The 21,012-nt window shown below is 38.2% G+C and overlaps 1 protein-coding gene across 1 annotated transcript in view; it reads left to right on the top strand.

Annotated features, from left to right (window-relative positions):
• LOC149168175 (proteasome subunit beta type-3-like) overlaps positions 1-21,012 on the top strand; it is a 121,822-nt gene that overhangs the window by 85,219 nt on the left and 15,591 nt on the right. Inside the window, exons 6-7 of the mRNA XM_089428145.1 lie at positions 11,041-11,125; positions 11,264-11,358. Of these exons, the coding sequence (XP_089284271.1) occupies positions 11,041-11,125; positions 11,264-11,358 (180 nt within the window). The remainder of the gene's footprint in view (positions 1-11,040; positions 11,126-11,263; positions 11,359-21,012) is intronic.

Here is a 21,012-nt window from a genome sequence, read left to right as displayed (position 1 = left end):
CTTATAGTTGCTTGAAACCAACTTTCAACAAAATCAAAATGCTCTTGGTTTACCTCTTTATTTGGCTCATTTAGCATATCCTCCTTTACCATGTCATGCAGATCTTCTATTATGAGATGACTATCCTCTTGTGTGCTTAGAGGATCCACAGATAGGCATGTCAAAAATTCTTCAATCTCAAGTTCTAATGGTTGCTCTCCATTGGATGTGGTCCATGATTCTTTAGTTTCTTTGACAAGATTGCAAGGGTGAAGATCTTCCTGTGGATGTGGTTCATGAATTTGTTGTTCTTCTATCACTTCTGGAGAGGCAGATAAGTTCTTGACTGTTGTCAAGACTTGTTCTTCTTGAGAAGCAGAGATCCCAACTACTGCTAGGATTTGAGGAGTTCTCCCAAAATCTTGATCATCCTTGAATACTGCTTTGCCAGTTGCTAATCCTTGTCCTGCACATGGATTAAAGTATGGAGTTCTTAAAGTACCAAAATTTTTAAAAATCCTAAAGAAATAAAAAGTAAACACACTGAAAACAAATAAAAGCAATTCAAACATGTACTTGAAGTGCCACCATGCTACTAAGACCCTGTTGTCACCAAGTGATCTGTTCACACAAGTTAGGCTTCTTTTTTTTTCATGAATTACTCTGAAGTAAAACACACTTGCAAAGAAAAATAAGGAAACAACAAGACACACTTGCAAAGAAAAATAAGGAAACAACAAGGCTTTGGAGCAACCCTACCAAAGTGGATACACAGGTTCTTACCTCTCGTCTTACCGTTTTATCTTTGCCCCCAAGTTTTCCTTGTAACTAAAATCATGCAAAAAAAACTAGTGAAAGAAACTATGCTCTAATACCTTTACCACCTCCCTGACAACAACTCCCAAAAATGTTGGTGGAATTATATATATTCTAATTCCAACATTTAATTATCAAATATGGGATCGTAAGACTTAGAGATGCAAGCACAGGAAATGCAGGATTTTGCCTATTTTAACCTATGCTAACAACTAACTCTAGAAAGAACCAATCACTAAGGATTATAACTTGTCATTGGACTGTGATATGAAACCAGCTCACAAAAAGATAGAAAAGATAGATCAACGCCTTAGAATTCAGCCTCTTCGAGGGGGCAACCTCCTTTATATCACATAAATGAACAATTCTTGGATGATACAAATGAAAAGATCTCCTTTTTATATATAGGAGTCTAAGGGGTCATAACATAATCAGAGCTGACATAACAATAATAATGTAAGGGCACAATAATAACAATAGTGGGCTTCTATGGGGCACAATAATAACAACATGGGCACTACATGGGTACATCAATATAATAAGTGGGTTGTACTAATAACAATAAGGGGTTACACTAGTAGTATAGGGGCCTAACATGCCCCTCTCCTTCAAAAAGCGTTGTCCTCAACGCTTGAGTAGTTCTTGATGTTTCTGTATAAATTTTTGTCCTCACATGTGGAATCTTCAGCAGGTAAGTTTTTCCACTTGATGAGATACTCTGAAATGGATCGATTTCGTAGCTGTCGGGTTCTTGTTTCTGTGACTGCTCCAGGTTCCAATATGATTTTTCCTTCCTTTTCAATTTCTGGCAATATTGTTTGAATTGGGATCTTTTGAAATTTTTGAATAAGTGGCCATACTTCTTCGTCCTTCTTCTATTCATCCCTTGCTTCGTTTATCCAATCTGTTTGGATAATAGAAATAGCACAAAACAATGCTTCCACATCCTCATCCTTGAAGAGTCTTCCCATTTGGTAAGGTTGCCATTTTTTAAGTGCATGTAGTATTGCCAACATTTCCTTATCATAAATAGCTTGCTTGAGATGTAGCAGTAAAAATACCCAATCACCTACATCAAAACATTTTTCACTACAATGTTGATCTACCTGTTGTTTCGTTTGATTTTGCATTGAAGTGGCGTTATCTTTTAAAAGTTGGAGAACTTGTTGTTGATGCTCGATGTGATATTTCACTGCTTGAACCTTTTTCTTCTTGATATGTCCTTCTATCTTGAGAGTTTGAGTGGTAATTCTTTCCAATGCTTTATAAGATATCCTCTGATTCATTTCTTCTTTGTCTGGGGTGGGGTCCTGGCGTATATCTTCTTCGTTTGATGTTTCTTGATCCTTTTCTTCCCCCCTATTTATATTCTATGTAAAATAATTTCTTCTCAGCACACTTATGACCTTTAATGCATTTGCTATCACAATTGTAACAAAGCCCTTTTTCTCTTTTCTTCCAATTGTTGTGGTGTAACCCTTGTAGGTTGTGGAAGGCTAGGAGAAACAACACTTCCATATTTATAGTTGTGAGGGGTATGCTTCCTGGTTTCCATAATTTTGCTTTCTACTATGTCGGAAAGCCCTTTTACTCTTTCCAATTGTTGTGGTGTTGCTCTAAAGAAGGTGTTGCTCTTTGTATCCTCATAATGTGCTATCATTTTCTCCATGAAAATTGATCACGTAACAAGTTGTTTACGAGAACAAAGCCCTTCATACCATAAAAATTGATTTAGTTCTAAATATGAATATGCAATACATACCTTTTGTAATAGTGGTACACCATGTAGATCAAAATATTGCTCCATCTGAAGTATCCAATTTACCGGATCCTTGCCATCAAACTTCCTCATCTTGCTTTTTCTTGATTTTAGAAGCTTGATCTTGAAACGACTGTAACTCTGTACTTTCGGATCTTTAAGTTCTGAAATTGCGACCTGTAGTATCCCTCTGTGTCCTCTTTCCAATGCCACCAGTCTGATCCAAATTGGATTCTCCAAGAAAGAGTTATGCACAATCTCCCAAGATGACCTAATTATAGACCTTTCCAGAAGAGCGAACTTGTATGAAGTGCCACGTGTCACTGTTTCGACCTTTGGCTCTAAAAAATATATACAAGAAACTACAGTCCGTCCTCTTTCTGTACCTTCTTACGAAATTTCAATCTGATGCTCAGAGAGAAAGTTATGACGATTTTCCCCAGGTCACCTGTTTGGAATGTAATTCAGGAGTCTGCAAAAAGACCAAGTTCCTCAGATCATATCTCCGCAAATATAGTGCTAAAAGCTCTGAAATTCGGACCCGAGATTTAGCGCGAATTCTTCTCAAATGGATTTTTTTTAGCTTCTGAAATGTCGCAGAAAAAATTTATAGCAAAAATGCCACGATGACTTGTTTGGAGCAGCGAAACCCTAGAATCCAAAGCTCTGATACCAAATGTTATGAAACCAGCGCACAAAAAGATAGAAAAGATAGATCAACGCCTTAGAATTCAGCCTCTTCGAGGGGGCAATCTCTTTTACATCACATAAATGAACAATTCTTGGATGATACAAATGAAAAAACCTCCTTTCTATATATAGGAGTCTAAGGGGTCATAACATAATCAGAGTTGACATAACAATAATAATGTAAGGGCATAATAATAACAATAGTGGGCTTCTATGAGGCACAATAGTAACAATATGGGCACTGCATGGGTACATCAATATAATAAGTGGGTTGTATTAATAACAATAAGGGGTTACACTAGTAGTATAGGGGCCTAATAGACTGTGGGACTTTAATGCTTTTTGAACCACAATCTTTCATTACCAACAAACAATGTGCATGTGGTTTTATATGTGTAGCTTATTAGGTCTTCAGACTTTAGTGGTTTTAATCCTATAGTGATGCATACAAAAATTCATTAAACATGTTGTAGAAAAGTAAATTGCAGAAAAGTAAATGCCGACAACTATAAGCAAAAGCGTGCAAGGCAAATAAAGAAAACAAGGCAATAAACTACAAGAAATGCATTAATAAAATACCATAAATAAACGCTAAGCAAACTTAGAGTCATAATGATATATTGTAGGTTCTTATTTGTTGTAGGACACTTTTACCAAGTAACTTCAAAGCTCTTAATCAATTAAAGAATCCTAAACTATAAACCACATATTATTCATTATTCAGATGTAGAATTTGGTTTATGGTACTGAATTAACTACCCAAATCACAATTCTGGTTCTGGTATCGAATTAAGTATTGAAATTCTGTAAATTAAAATTCTGAAAATTGGTACCGAATTAAGTACTGAATCGGGTACCAACTGAAGGATCGAAATTCTATAAATGAAAAATTCTGGGTACCAAAACATATTAAGAAACCAAATTTTAAGTTGCTTGACTCTTAAGCCTGAGAAAATCAATTCAAACTTGATCATAATGTATTCTACTTAACAGATCTAAAAATAGAGCAATAAATCTCATACTATGTGAAATACAAATCTAATGAAAAATTGAAAAGAAACATAAAGTAAAATCTGCAATCAATAAAAACTAAATATTACCCTACTCTATGAATAAAAACTAGCGCGTTACCTGAATCGAGGGGCCCTTCCCGACCTGAAAACGTGCCCAAAACTAATTCAAATCAACAAGATGCTCAAACTTCAATAATTAATCTTCATTGCAATGATTTCTCTTCTTCTTACAAACAAAGGTTTATTACAAAATATCAACTCAAAATAATGACAAATTCCTCCTTGCGTTCTCTCCTCCCTCTCTCTGCCCTTTGAGGCTTTATTTATACATAAAATCCATTGAGGAAGGATAAGATCCAATCCCCTAAACTCAGAAAACGAATTTACAACTTTAGAGGAAAATCTCAAAAATCTGATTTTTGTGTAATTTTATACAAATTGGTGTTAAAGAACTAGCCATATCTTCTCGGACATGATGTATTTTGAAGAGTTGTTTCTATGGAGCCTAATTTGTCATATTATCAACAAAAACCTCTCTTGGAATTTCCATGGAGGAAGGATAAGATCCAATCCCCTAAACTCAGAAAACGAATTTACAACTTTAGAGGAAAATCTCAAAAATCTGATTTTTGTGTAATTTTATACAAATTGGTGTTAAAGAACTAGCCATATCTTCTTGACCATGATGTATTTTGAGGCGCTGTTTCTGAGCTAGTACAATATTTGAGGTCGCTTTACTTGCTCTCATTATCCCCGCACCCTTTCTTCGCTTCGAACCGATCGAACTTACCTGACATAGATACATTTGAGGAGTAACTAAACGAAACAAGGGGGGGAAAGGAAGTAATGGGCTAAAGAATAAGTAATTGCTAGAACGACTTGTCACCAAATAATCCGCCAGTTACACCGAAAGAGACGGTCAGCACTACGAAAATGACGTAACCCGAGTTCATTCACAAGGCATTATTTATGTGTCTAAATCCCGCTTTCAAGTATTAGAAACTAGATAGGATGGGTTCACTCGCTTCACTCGTTCCCCTGCTACGGGTCACTCGCTTCGCTCGCTCACTTTGAAAGAAATGTGAACATAATTTGTTATATTATCAGCAAAATCCTCTCTTGGAATTTCCATTGAGGAAGGATAAGATCGAATCCCCTACACAGAAAACAAATTTACAACTTTAGAGGAAAATCTCAAAAATCTGATTTTTTTGTAATTTTATACAAATTGGTGTTAAAGAACTAGCCATATCTTCTCGACCATGATGTATTTTGAGGAGTTGTTTCTATGGAGCCTAATTTGTCATATTATCAACAAAAACCTCTCTTGGAATTTCTTGATTCACTTCCATGGCCTCAGAAATCGTGCCCAAAGATGACTGTTTAGATACTTTTGCCAATTTGGGTTTTGCAGAAATTTTGTACAAATCTGCTTCGAAGAACTCGCTGTAACTTTTAAACCATATGGAATTTTTGGAAACAATTTGAGATATAAGTAAATTGCTATGTTTTGAAAAAACCCATTTTTCAGATTCTTGAGATTCGCCACCATATGCATGGAAATCGAGGCAGAACATGGTAGTTTCAAAACTATGACCTATTTTGGTTGTAGCTTAAATCATGTGCTAGGATCCCACACGTGTGAGCTGGGTATATTCCAAGGCTTGGCCATGTGGAACCTAATTTGCCATGCTAGAGAAAAGAAAAACATATTTTATAAATTTGACTTTTTTTCTCCATTCATGCAGGTGCAAATTTGAGTACCGAACTGCTGAACTGCCAAATTGTTATTGACCTAGCAGAGAAATAGAATTTTTGACACTTGAACATGCCTCTTGGCCATATAACCACATTAGTAAAAAGTCATTTATAAAACCAAATTAAAGACACGTTTAATCATTAAAAAGATAAGAAATCCATCATAATTATCCACAAGGTAAATGAGGTACATTTAGTGGAAGTTGGTGGTATAATTGTTATGGAAAGTGTCATAAATGTGGGAATACACCTTATGAATGGAGACTTTATATACTGAATGACATATGCAAAACCCAACAGGAGCTTTTGTTCTTCGTCTATAATCAAATTTGTAGGAATGATTGTTGAAGTTGGATCTTGGTGCTCTTCTGTTTTCTGGACAATTACAGACATAGTGGCCATTCTTATGGCAGCTGTAGTATTGGACTTTTGATAAGTCTTTGTTCCATTTAGATGAATTGTTGGGAGCAAGCTTTTTCAAATAGTGATGACCTCTTTTTCCTTTCTTCTTCTTGCCTTGGATAACAAACGCAGTAGGTTCTCTCTCATGCTTGGGAATTCTTCCGCTGGAAATCATTCTGGCCTCTTCTTGACTACACATTCCTAGGAGCTCATCAAATGTAGGAAACTTGTCATTGTTACTGATGGTAGTAAGAAAAGTTTCCCAAGAAGTAGGAAGGTCTTCAAGTGTAATAAACACCAAGTTCTTTATCAGAAACATCTTCACCAGAAGTTGACAACTTATTTTCGATTTTTGATATGCTCATGAAGCATGCTTCAATGGTCTGTGCTCTATTCATCTTAATATCCTTGAGCTAATTCTTTAGAATAAGAATTTGACTCGAGTTCTTCACTTGTTACATTCCAAAGCTAATTCTTTAGAATAAGAATTTGACTCGAGTTCTTCACTTGTTACATTCCAATCAACTTGTCATACATTTCTTTGGCTTTCTTCAAGTTGGAGCCATAAGGGATGAGGTGGTCTCCAAGAGAATCAAGGATAATTTTTTTAGGCTTGAATTCACTTTTCTTGTTTCTGACCTTGATAACATGTTAAAATTGGCAACTAGGGCCAAATTCCATGTGGATCACCTTATTTATGGCTTCTGATATTTTTCCTAGATTCCTCTCATTGAGAGGTGTAGGATTGATCTAAAGATCATCCGATTCCGATAAGTATTTATGGAGATATGAATTTATTTTGATTATGGACAAATTGTCAAGGTCGGCCAGCAAACTTATGTAGGCTCAAAAGCCCAACAGTCACGTCTATTCATCCTCAACGTTTGCATATAAATACAAGGAGCATTCTCCTCATTTGGACAATTCAATTCAATCATCATCTCTCTCTCTCTCCTACGCATAAAAGGAGCCTCTCTCTCTCTCACACGTGTGGCTGAAAGGAAGACGTCCTAGGGCAAGGAAGACGCAGAAAGAAGGACGCTAGGGCAACAGGTCATCTCTTTGACCAACGTTGACCAAGCGTTGACCTTGCAGAAGTGTGGATTGGGTGTGGTTGCTTTTCCTAGGCAGGACGCTATTTTTGGTGCGAAAACTGAGGTGATCTGACCTCTGGTTTGACTGGTGTTGACTGCCCTAGTTTAGGGCTGTAGTTGACTTCAGAAATCTGCAAACTAACTGTACTTTGGTGCTGTTCAAGGGCTGCTTCTTCAGGTTGTTCGAGGACAAGTTGACCGGAAATTGACCAAGCATTTTAGAGGTCAATTTCAGCGAGTTTCACCAAGTTTGACTTTGCTGATCTAGGGTTCGCTGTCGCTGATATAAAATTACAGAATTCAGATTTTGTACTATTTCTCTATGCTGAACTATTGAAGATAAAAGAAGATTTGATCAAAGGGTTTCTCCGCATTGGGGTTTGTCCCTGGCTAGCTACCACATCTTGTGTCTCTTGTCTTGGCTTGTTTTCTGTTGATCATTTAATGTTCTATCTGCACTTTACTTAATGTATATGTGATTGCTAATCTGTGGCTAATAAGAAGAAAAATAGGTAAATTGCTCTAAGCATAAAACATACCATAATTTAACATAACAACATTGGAGTTTTCTACTGGTTTTGCTACCTCTCCTTCAACATACTCTAGAACATCATGTTCCTCAAGAGTAATATCCAATCTGGCCTTCCAAGGGAAGAAATTTGAAGCATCAACCAACTTCTCTTCATTCTTAAAGTAAGAGGAAGACATCTTGATCTGCTCAAAAATTTCAGCAGCAAATAGAAAGGGACAACAAGAGATATTTCAACAGTAAATGAGATATTTCAACAACAAAAGAGAAGAGATATTTCAGCAAAAACTGAGCAACAAGTAAAAGAAACACCAAGTAATATTTTAACAGAAAATGGGCTGCAAATACAGTGGAAAATAAAATGGACTGTAAATAGAATGGACAACAAGAGATATTTTAGCAGAAAATGGGCTGCAAATAGAGTAGACAACCAGAGATATTTCAACAGAAAATGGTTTGGAACAACACTAGTCTTCACCAAAACTCTCATACCATGTTGAAATTATGAAGTTCTATGCTGTAACGATTACTTGATCCAATAACTTCTTTAATTTGCAATATTAGTTAAGCAATTTTAGATAGAACATAAACCATATACACAATAGAAGATAGCCAAGAACTCAATAAGGCACAGTGAGTTTAGGTCCACTGACCAGGTTGAAAACCACAAGGGGAAAACTCAATTAGATTCTTCTTCTATTCTAAATCAGATGTTCATCATAGATACAAAATACAACGATAGAAAGAAGCAGTTCACCCAAATCTGAAAAAGATCTCTGATAGTAGTAGTTGATGCAAACACTGAATCACTTTGGCTCACCAAGTTCTACTCTTACTCTTCAAGACTCTCTCTCTCTTTCTCTCTCTCAATTATTCTCTAGTCTCTCTAGTTCGCTCTTTCTCAAGTTTGTACTCTCCTTTGAGTAGTAGAGAGGATGAGAGGCACAAATATATATGAAGAGCAAGGAGGTCGAATTCATGGAGAAACTCCCATGCCTTGAGGGGGAGTTACATATGCCAAAATAAGAGTGTAAGTTATGTCGTAAAGGAGGTACGTTTGCCTTAGTAACTCATGCCATCAAAAGGGGGTATGCATGCCTTAGTGACTTGTGCCATAAAGAAGGAGAATGCACACCTTAGTAATTCGAGCCATTAAGGAGAAGTGTAACATATGCATTAAAGAGGTGTAAGAGGAATCTTTTTATGACGAGTCATTAAAGTGTGTAAGAGAGTGTAAGAGGTGCGTAAGAGCATTAAAGAGAGAGGAATGAATCCTTTAAGAGAGAGAGAGAGAGAGAGAGAGAGAGAGAGAGTAATGTATCATTGAATGAGAGAGTTCGATTTGCCATCAAGGAGAGAGATGTGAAGTGGCATGATTGAGTGCCAAGTAGGAGAGGTGACATGTAATTCCTCTTTAGATAATATTATAGTATCATAAGTGTAATAATAATAATATTAATAATATTGATGATTAAATTAAAAAATTAAACAATTTAGATTGATTAAGGATAAGTGATTTTCCATCATCTATACATGATTACCAATTGAAGCAAGGTGACTTACTAATTTTGGAAAGTCATGGTTGCAATGATAGACATGACTTTCTATATTTAGAAAGTCACTCTAGAATAGTCATAAATGAAATTTTATTCAAGGAAATTCATCCCTTAGCTGCCAATTTTCAACAATATTCACATGGATAGATTGCTCATCATTGGAGAATGTGGTAGCATGGGTGCTTGCATAGAACCTGTCAAGCCTAGCCTGGATTGTGTGATTGCCACCTTGTCTATTTGACCAAGTGTACCACCTTGCTGCAGCATGGTTCTTCTTTCTACACACCAAGCATACATTTGGAATCATTCCAAGTTTGTTGTTTGTCCAAGTGGAGAGGCATTTGTCTTTTTGACCTAGTGTGCCACCTTGCTGAAGCATGATTCTTCTTTTTCCACACTCAGTCAGACACACTGAGCATCCATTTGCAATCATTCCAATTTTGTTGTTCGTCTGAGTGGAGAGTCGTTTCACTCCTTCCCACACGGTCCCCTTCCCACTCAAACATGTTGAAGGTCCCCTCCAAAGATCCTCTCAGCATTAGGCAGAGATTGGGCCATCCATTGCTAAAGGTGTTTTATACCAATGGGATCATTTGGGGCATGCTCTTAACAAAACCTTGCACTGTGCCAGCGAGTATGATGGTTACAATACCAAGACCTTGGATCTTGCTCCTTGTCTAGACTATAAGGAACAAGTCTAGAGCCAACTGTGCAAATAGCAGCACCCCCCCCTAACATTGGTCTATCTATCATCACTAGTGGTTCCCCTAACATTCTATGCTGAAATATTGATCTGCATGGGAAACTTTCATCAAGATCCTTCTTGATGACTGCAAATGTGCTTCTAACTGTAACATCTATAGCTAGGGGCTGTCTAATGGAGCATGCAAAACTGTTTATTGAGTAGGGGGCTATCAGGGGCATGTCTGCTGCTGCCTACCAAATTCTTATGGCAGTCCATTGGCACTCCCTGTGATTGGTCATTTGTTTTACTCCATTACAAATATCATTCCCAGCTGTAAAGCAATTAGTGATTCCAGTAGAATATATCCTAGAAATGATGAAACCTTTTTAAACAATTGCTTTCCTTGTTTGAGACAGTTCATGAGTCTCATGACCAAATAGGTGCTTCTTTGAATAGAATTTACTCTTCTTTGAAAAGGTACAATTCCCCAAGTAAATTTCTTTCATGATAATTACAAATGGAACCTGGATATGCTTCTTAAGCAATTATTTCCTTATCTGTGAATTGTTGACTTTGATTCGGCATTTTCATTTATTTTTATTAAATTCAGGGGGTTAAATGAAGTAACTTTTGGATCTCTTGGAAACACGTAGGAGCTTACTTTGTGTTATTGAGAGATATATGCTCTTGACTCAGAAAATAGTGAATGCTGGATTTGGATGCCTTTTCTAGATCTTGCTGACTGTGTTTAGTTCACAGGGAACTGGCAAAGGACTTTGTTGTGGCTGGTACTGCTGCAGAGTCACTTTATGGTGCATGCGAGTCTATGTACAAGCCAGACATGGTTTGTATTTTTCATGAATACTTATTCTTGTGATTTGTGTCAAACTGATTTTTGGTTTGGATTCTGAGGCTACAAATTGGTATAATTTTTGTTGTCATTAACTTTGAGTTTTGTCGTTGATAAATTCTTGGATATTAGGAACCGGAAGAGCTATTTGAGACGATTTCCCAGGCTTTATTGGCATCAATTGATCGTGATTGTTTGAGTGGCTGGGGAGGCCATGTTTATGTCGTGTAAGCCTTTATGTTTTTAACTAGAATTACAAGGTTTCTTTATAAGTTTGTTCCATGAAATGTAAAACACACTTAGACCGTGCAGAATAGCATGATAAATTTTAAGCATAAGAGAGTGGAATCTATATTGTGAAGCCAACAATTGATGGGGTTGACTGTGACATAGATTTGAACTTGGAGGTTAGTCATGAGCTGTAAAGGTGTTATTCGTTTTCCTAGATAGTGTGAATGATCAATGCTGGAGTTTTGTAAAAGTGTCTATCATTACTTTTCCTAGATAGCTTGAATGAATCATGCTGGAATTTTGACAGAATAATGTGTCTTTGGTCATAAAATATTTGAATTTTTTTAATAGCCTATTAAAGTATGATGTATCTTTTGAATTTATGAAATTCTTGAATGACATTTGGAGCATCTACATCTGGAAAAATCTTTGTATCACAATTTTTCCTTTCCACTGGAAATAATCCTCAATATGAAATTGGAGAGAGCTTTATTACAAAATGGACATGTCCTGAGGTCAGGATTGTTAAACTTCTACTAGATAGGCATGCATATATTATTGGCAAAATATTTTGCAACTTACAGATTTTAAGCAATTTTATCTATAAAAAGGATGAATTTGTAACCACTATTCCCATCTCTATGTCTTGGGCATGTAGTCTAATATTTCTAGGTTTTGTTAGCAATGTACTAAATTGCCAAAAATTTCATGATTAACTTGTACCTTTTTGCCCTGTTACATGGGGATCTATCCTTGAGGGTTGGCTCCAAAGGGGATGTTTCACCATGCTCCTGGGAGGATGCAGTAGGGAGTATACCTCCAAAAAATGATACATCTCCCTGAAAACGAATGTTCCCTTTGACTTTTAACTGGGTCGTTTGTTTTGAGGAAAACGAGAAAAAACCACAACAAAAAATAAAAAAAACTTTCTGTGGCAGCCTTCTTTTCAAAACCTTAAAGAGACAATCTTATTGCATTTTTATTTCACTGGTTTGCTGTTGGAAGAGTTAATGTGCATAGAAGAGATCGTGTGAGCTGTCGAGGACATTGTTGGGTGCAGTTATTGATGCTGGGAGAATACCTCGAACTCAATTTCAATATTGTTGGTTGAATTGTGACCTTGTTACTGGGAGAGAATACCTCAAGCACTATTGTTGACTGTGACGTTGCTGCTGGGAGAGAACTCAGAATACTCTAGTAAGGATCCAGGAATAGACCCTGTTGGGCATTGCTGCGCAGTGACTACTCAGAATAGACTTTGCTGATGGGAGAGAATCCTCAGAGTATATATTATCCTTTATGATTTATTATGTATGTTTTTTTTCAAAAGAAAAAAAGTGTATATATTTGGAAGTAAAATATATACATAAGCTGTCCACCAACTGATACTCATGATATCAAGTCCGAATTTTCTGAATTCATACATAACATCAAGACTATACTGCCTTTAGGAAGCATCTAGTTCTCAGAAATTTTATGAAACCCCGACACTGTCCAACTTATAATCTGCCTGTTACAAAATCAAAAGAGAGGAAAATGTAAAGAGCTGCTAGAAAGGGAGGTTGGATTCTCAGTCTCAACGCCATCTGCAAACTCGTAAAGCCCAACGGATCCAACCGGGAGTGCAAGGGCATCCTTTGAGAGACCGTCTACTTCCAGGTTTAATTTGCGGAGGATGTGAGTGAAAAATACTTGGTCAAAAAAGTTCGCAGTAGCATAAATGTCAAGAAGCAGAGAAATGAGACCGATGTTGGGACCTCTGCCTTTTGGTTTGCCCAATCGATGACTAATTGGGAATCTCCAAACACCTGTAATTTGGGAATACCTTTTTTCCTTGCCAATTCCAACAGGCACCATAGCGCTGAAAATTCGGCTTTGTTGTTTGAGCCCCTGCCCAGCACATAGCAACAGTGAATGAAGTGAGAGTTACTAAAGTAGGGGATGACTCCTACGCCACAGCGAGGAGGGTGTCCCTGACTGACGCTATCAGAATACCCCCAGGGGGTGTCATAATCCAGCGCTGGCATAATCAGATTCCTGTGTTTTGTTGGGTTTGGATCTGTCTTGAATTCGCTGGCCAAAGCTGCCACCTTAGTTGCACATAACTTAGGAGGCATGAAACGGTCTTGAAAAACCATGAGATTTCTAGCTCTCCAAATGCATGAGATTAAAATGCATGGCAAACCATCAAAGGATATCACCTGCTTGTCAAATCACGATGCGTAAAGTGCATTGCAAAGGGATAAACTAGTCCAAACAACTTTTGGCTTGAAAGAGCTCCACAGGGACTCACGAACCTTTGTAAAAATATTTTCACTTCATAAATAAATGCAAGTGAGATTCTTCATGTTCACTACACAAAGGGCATCGATTTGGACCAATCCACCCTCGCCTCAATAAGTTATCCCAGGTGAGTAATTTACTGTTGAGGGCCAGCCAAACAGTGATCTTGGCTTTCAGAGGGGCGCTTACTGTTTTTGATCGCTTAAAGAGTCCTCAAACCAGGCTATGTACCCTGGATTTTTTGTCCAACAAATCATATCCTGTATGTTGTCCCTGAGATACACATGATTCTCGACCAGCAAGCTGACAAAATTTCCCCATTCCACTACCAACGCCTCCAACAAACCCAGGGATGCCACAAACACCCAACCAGCTTGACCTCTAGGTTGTGGATCCTGTGCTGTTGCATCTGCAAGTACTGTGATATTGGATTGCCTCAGAGCTTCCCGTAAAGGAGCAGATATCCCATAATTATCCCTAGCCCCAAACCATGGGTCTAGACTGATTCTGATTTGGCATTCATCCCCTGCACACCACGCTAACCATTTTTGCACCAATGGAGCTGCCCAGACCAACCACCTTCCACACATTAGATCCTTTGGCGGACTTATTGGGAATCTCGAACCAGTGCACCAAGGATTTGTCTGGGAAATACATAGCCTGCAGTACTTTGAAATGGAGAATTTTCCGATGAGAGCTGCCATAGGTTTTTACCTGCCAATCCTTAGCGAAGAGATGAATATTTTTTAATCCCCAACCTTTGAGCTCGTTTGGAGCAGCAAGATGTGTCCAACTAACCAAGGCCATGCCTTTTTTATCAGGTCCCTCACCCATAGGAAATGGAAACTGGCTTTCTTAATCCTGAAGAGGATGCTTTTGGGCATGACAACATTGGAGTTCCAGTACAATGGAATGCTCTCCAAAACTGCCTTAACCAGCACTAGCCAGCCTCCTCTAGAGAGAAATCTGTTTTTGTTAAATTTACGTTAACATGTACTTGCTTAAGACAGTTACTTCAAATTCCATATAAGCCCAAATGTTAGTCCATTTCTCTTTTATTAGCACTGAATCACTATCATTGGTAGCAACTTAACAAAGAACATGTACGATCGAATCAGAGGACAAGCCAAGACAAGAGAACACAAGTATATGGCTCAAGCCAGGGAAAAACCCCAAGATGGGGAAAACCCCATATCAATTCTTCTTATTATTAATATTGAATGTTCAGCAGAGGGAGAGTACAATAGTCCAAGGTCAAAATGACTTTGACAATTTGAAAAATCAATATCTTAAACAAGTGTAGGGCTCAAACTGTAATACCAATATTCAGTCAACTGTAATCTGGTTAGGGCTGCTTACTGTCCACTGAGATTTCATTCATTTGATCCAAAGACCCTCTTTTCTACTGAGGCTTTTACTGGCATGTATGAAGAAGACCTTCGCTTGGCCCTTAGAGCTGATCTGGGCCCATGATAGGAGCCTCGGTCCCCTTTACTGAGTTGGTGCAGACCTGCGGTTGCCCTAGAGTGGTAGATCTGAAGAGCGGTCTGAAAATCCTTATCAACGTGTCCACAAAATAACTCAGGAGCAGTACTTGAATACGGCCAGCCTTTCTGTTCTATAATTCGATCGGCAAGGACAGATTTTACCCACACAAACATACCAGAAATTCCATCAAAGTCTGCAGCTGTCCTGGAAAATCTCGGCCCTGTGGAAGATAAATAGACCCAAACAATTCGACCTCCAATCTTCTCCAATCTGTGGCTGCCTCAGAAGAATTTCCCAAGTCATTGGATGTGTCTAAAATGAGGGAGAAGGCTTCTCTATATATATAATTCAATGGGGTTGAAGAGACGTGACTCTTGGGCTTATTGAGCCGACATATAGGAGAGGCCAACCCTGTGAATTTTTGGGTGGGAGAATAAATTCAAAATTCCACTTCTACTTGTCCAAATTTGACGATCTTTAGATCGATTTTGGTCCTCTCAAAAAGAGGAATTCAATGCTGCAATTATCTTTCCCAAAGGAGCTTCCCAAAGGAGCTTCCCAAAGTGGAATTTGGCCCTAGTTGCCAATTTTAACTGTTTTCCCATATTGACATTCTCTTCTCAACCTTCTTTACCATCCATGACCACTCTGCTATTCTGTATTTATTTGGTTTGATGAAGAAACCAACATATTTCAAACTGTCGCCCAAATCCTTGACAGGAAAATGAAATAAATCCCTTAGACGAACCAGAGGAACACTTGTAAGACCATTATGGATAATACAAGATTTGTGTTGATTGATGACCGTTCCTGTAACCTTGCAAAAGAGATCAAGGCAGCACTTGAGGGAGATAATATATCTGCATTTCGCTAGAAATGCAGCATAGCAAGTCATCAACAAAGAGCTGATGGGAAACCTTCACCTCATCCTAGATCCTAATACCATGAACACTACCTCTACAGCAATACTCTTTGATCAGCTTGTTGAAAGCCTTGACTATAATTAGGAACAATAAGGGCAACAAGGGACATCCCTGATGAAGCCCACGAGTGGCATGGAAAAAGTCAGGAGTCCCATTGATCATTACAGCAAAGGAAGCCCCCTGCAAACAACCCATAATCCAATTTACCAATTGTAATGCGAAACCCAGTTGTATAAGGACCAGGCGGAGGAAGGTCCAATTGACCCTATTGTAAGCCTTAGACAAGTCCAATTTTAATATAGCTGCTTTCAAATTTGATGATTTAACCAAATGGAAGACCTCCTGAGCCAAAGCAACAACGTCGTGGATGTTTCTATTTTGTAAAAAGTTGAACTGCTCCTTTGAAACTATAGAGCTGAGGTTCGGCTTGATTCTCCTTGCTATGCTTTTTGAGATCAAATTATAGATCAAATTACAACATTTAATCAAGCTGTAGTCATCAAAGGAAGTGCCTTTATGATTTTTTGGGATGAGACAAAGAAAGTAAGAGTTGAAAGAGCCCAAAACCTTACCAACACTTCGAGAATCCCTGATAGCCTTTTAAAAGACAATCTTTGATAGAACTCAAGGGCTCGGGGCACTTAATACTTCTGCATAGAAACGAAAGCAGACAACACTTCCTGTTCTGAAACTACCTCCAGAAGGACCACATTCATCTCCTCTGTAATTACATTGGGAAATTTATTAACCACTTGGAGAATCTCTTTGATAGGACTACCTTGTGGGGCCAAAAGAAAGAGTGGAAAAAGGAAACACCTTTCTCAGCTTTACCCTTAAAAGAATAAAGCACAAAATCATTTTGAATGTTGACCAATTTTTTTTTAAATTTTTTAATCTTTTTATTTATTTATTTATATATAATTCTTTCTTCAAGTTAAAAATTTTAATATCATTAACAATCTTTGAATAACTCCAGTAATAATCATATTAAATTATTTAATTTTCATTTAATTTCAATTTTAATTAACTATTTGCTTTCTATTGATTTAGTCACATTTATCAACGGTCCTTTTTCTCAAGTTCTATAACGGCTATTTTCCCCATTCTCTATATATATTTTGGTCAAGCACTCTTCCTATCATCAGTTAAGCTTTTTGCCCCTGAAGATGGGTGAAGTGTTCACCCGAAATGTCGGGCTCTTCAAACAAAATACACAGGTCTGCAGAAGTTCTCAACAACATTATGTTACTGACTGGAAATATACATGCCATAAATCATTAGAACCATGTATATGCTAGATGGTATTAACTTGCTTCCGAGCATTTGTAAATTGGTGAAAAACCCTTGTGTTGTTGTCCCCCTAGGATAGCCAAATTGCGTTGCTTTTGAGCTGCCAACTCTATTCCTCCTAAAGTAGAATGGAATGTCTGTTCTCTTCCAAAGATTTTAAATGATCTAAGGTGTCAGAGGTGGGGAGGGAGGACTCCATCTGGGCATGTATCTCATTGATCTGGACTTCCACCTCAGAGAGTGATGGCCCTCAATATTGCAACAACAATGCTGCAACCTCTAAGGGTTTTATATTTAATTATTAACATGGGGTTCGTACAAACTTAACAGAGGTCGGCACTGTATGTGCGGCAACCACTATCTTTTTCTTTTCCAATTCTTATACAGGTGGGAAATATTGGAATGAAGGTTAGATGCACATAGACCAAATTAAGTTTTGCTAAACTAAGCTATACTATAGGAAAGTAGATTTGCAGAAATGAATTGCAAAAAAGGAAATGGCACACACATCTATTCTATTTGCAATGAATGAAAAAGTACACTGCTGAAAATAAGGAGCTGAAAATGTAAACCCTAAATTGCAGATAACAATTGACAAGAGCATCTATGGACAACTTTGTGAGGTCTCTATGCTTCTAAGTTTCATCATCAACATCCCATAGGTGTTGTAATACATCAAGGAGGTCAAACCAAATGTTTATTGCAAAGCTGGGCGAGAAAAGGGGACTGATTACTGGCTGTTATAGGAGTCTCTGTTTTGCTATAAGAAGAGTCCAACGAGCTTGTAAAATAGTTAGAACACGAATCTAAGGTGAGGAAAAGAGGTGGTAATGCTAGGAAATGATGTCATCCACCTAGTAAAAGCTCAAGGCAACTTGATTCAAGCTTCATCATCATGAAACCAATTCATGTTTGTCTCCTGTAGTTGTGAAACCAATTGTACAACAAAACAATGAATTGCAAAATCTATAACAACAAGAGAAATGGAATAGAGAGACTTGAAATTTCATTAGTAAGTGGTACAATTGATGACAACTTGCATAAATAACTTACAATGAAGAATTGTTCAAATAAACTCCTACTTAACCATGCATAAAAACCATTAAAATGTAACTTCCAGAATTGCTAATGTTAGAAACTGAACAAATGCAAAGCATAATACCAACAAAAGTACAGGAGGGATCTGAAGCTCCTAGGGTGGGGGGGGGGGGGGGGGGGGGGCGGGCAACCCAAGGATGCTTAGAGCCTTTAAAGGAGAATCAAGCGAAGAACTGGAATAAAGCACTGCTTCCATTAATTGAAAATCTTTTCTTACATTATGATTATAACTGTAAGACTGCAAAACTTGCTTGAGAATATAAAAAGCTTAATCTTACTTCCTACTTCTTCCTTCTCTATAATTTAAGCCTCTTATTTGTACATAAAGTGGGGAGCAACCTCTTTGAGAAGGGGGATGCATTTCCCTCCAAAAAGTCCTAAAAAAGGGGATCTTGTTCCAGATCCTACTCGCAGCAACAGGAGGGGGCATTAAGTGCACCGATCTAGTCGAGTTTAGGTCTTGACTCTTCATGTTGCAAGCAACAAGTCCCTAAAATCTCTCCAGTGCTGGATCTCTTGGAATCTGCTCAATATCTCTGTAAATCCTGCACAATAAACATGTTAAGGCACATAAAATATGAAAACCACATTGAACTCTTCTAGGAACCCATTAAGCTAGGAAAATATACCATTAAGTGCAAAAGGTGGGTTCAAACATAGTGTTATGTGCTTAGGAGTGGATTGATGGGCCTTATAAATTACCTATTTTGGAGTCCCATCAGAGAGTTTGGCCATCTTCTTTGCATTGTAGTTCTTCACCCATGCCTTGGATGCTAGTTTAACTTGACACAAGTTTTCAGCCAAATGTTCCATGAACGAAGTGGATCTTGATGGACTTAGATTGTTGATTTTTCATAGGCCCTAGATCTGGTCTATGGCTAGATCTTACCACATAAACACACTAGGAACCCCAACACAAAAGTACTTTGCATAGCAGAAATATAACAACAGTGAAATCAATGAAGTACATAGATTTTATGAGCCCCAAACTCTATCTTTATTTGTCCATTAATAAAAGAATCATTAGGGCTTCCGTACCAAGGATCATAGCCCTTTATAAAACCCTAATACAACTAGTATACATAGTATATCAAACTTAGGGCTTGAGATCTATACCATTAAACCTACAATTTTCCCAACACAACAAGGAATAAATACTCGACTTGCTGTAGCCCTCTTTCACTTCCAGCGCTTTCTGTCCTCTTTTCCCACTGTTGTATCTTGCAGCTCGCTATAGCTTCAGTCATTCGATGCTACAAACTTCATTAGCTCTGCTGGCTTGCTCCTTTAGGCCAAATAAGTCAACCAATCTTAGCTGCCCTTATTTTTCAATGTGCTGCTACAACAACACTACTGTAGCCCAAATAGAGCTACGACCTTTTCTGAACATCTTACGAATGGGTCTAGACAAGTTACTAACCCTCTGTTCAACCTTCTTAGCAACAATACAACCCACGACCTCCTTCCTATAGCGTTTTGTGGCCCTAACCAGGCCACCCGGTGCTCTTGGACAACCTCTAGTGCATCCTACAGTCCATAGTTGACCCTCAGTCAAGCCTTGAGGCTCTCGACCTAGCTCTGTTCTTTCTTGGCCTAGGGTTTTGGTCTTTAAACACTATGCGGATGGCTCTCTTAACCCTTGTCTAGCATGCAGATGGCCCTAACTAGGTCTCCTTACAACAATGACTTGTCTAACTAGCTTGACCACCCGATCTAGGCCTAAACAGACCTCGGGTCTTTGACTGCGGGTAGTTTCTTTTGGTTGTGGCCAACCCACTAGCGGCTGCGGCCTATTACCACATACCAACCTCAAATGAACTTCAATTGACCCTTGGTTAATCCCAGATCTCAAGAGCTTTCCTTGCTCGACTTTGGCCTCTTGCTAGACCAATCCTCTAACTAGACTTGGCTCCTTCTTGAACAAATCAACTTGCTGCGATTTCTTCTCTAAGATGAGTTGCGACTCGTTTGCACGCCTATGCTAACCCCTTATAGCTTTCTCCACACAAATGAAATCCTTTTCATTGTGTGTTATGAGCCTCTCCTTTGGCTCTTTATTTATACTTTTGCTTTAGGACCTAGGTCATTTAGGATACCCTAGGTCCTTTAGGGTTTTAGCCTCTCCACCCCTCAACAATAATTTAGAATAAAGAATTAATCGCCTTGGATCCAAACCCATATCTTTGGTTCAACCCCAACTACTTGGGTAACTTGCCCAACCAACTCACTTTTGGTGGTTTCCTTCTCTCAGAAATACCTTCTGAGCTACCTAAATTCCAACACTGTCTCTTAGTGAGGAAGGTATTTCCTTCACACCTTGAAATATCCAACTCCATGATTTTCATTGCATACCCATGATTGTCCTTGCATGAGTCATGACTTTCCTTGCGTAGCCATATCTGTCCTCGCATGTGCCACGTCTTCTTTTGTACTTGATCAAGATTTAACTTGCATGGTGCATGACTGCCCTCACATGCAACATGACTTTTCCTTGCACCACCATGAGTGTCCTCACATGGTTCGTGATTGTCCTTGCATGGGCTGAAAACTCCTTAATCTCGCTTGAAC

The sequence above is a fragment of the Pinus tabuliformis genome, chromosome 4_2 (genome assembly GCF_031772625.1).
Source record: "Pinus tabuliformis cultivar Carrire ecotype Pingquan chromosome 4_2, CPIR1, whole genome shotgun sequence".
NCBI lineage: Eukaryota > Viridiplantae > Streptophyta > Pinopsida > Pinales > Pinaceae > Pinus > Pinus tabuliformis.
The sequence above is the reverse complement of the archived record's forward strand: the minus strand, read 5'-3'. Positions and strand labels throughout refer to the sequence as shown.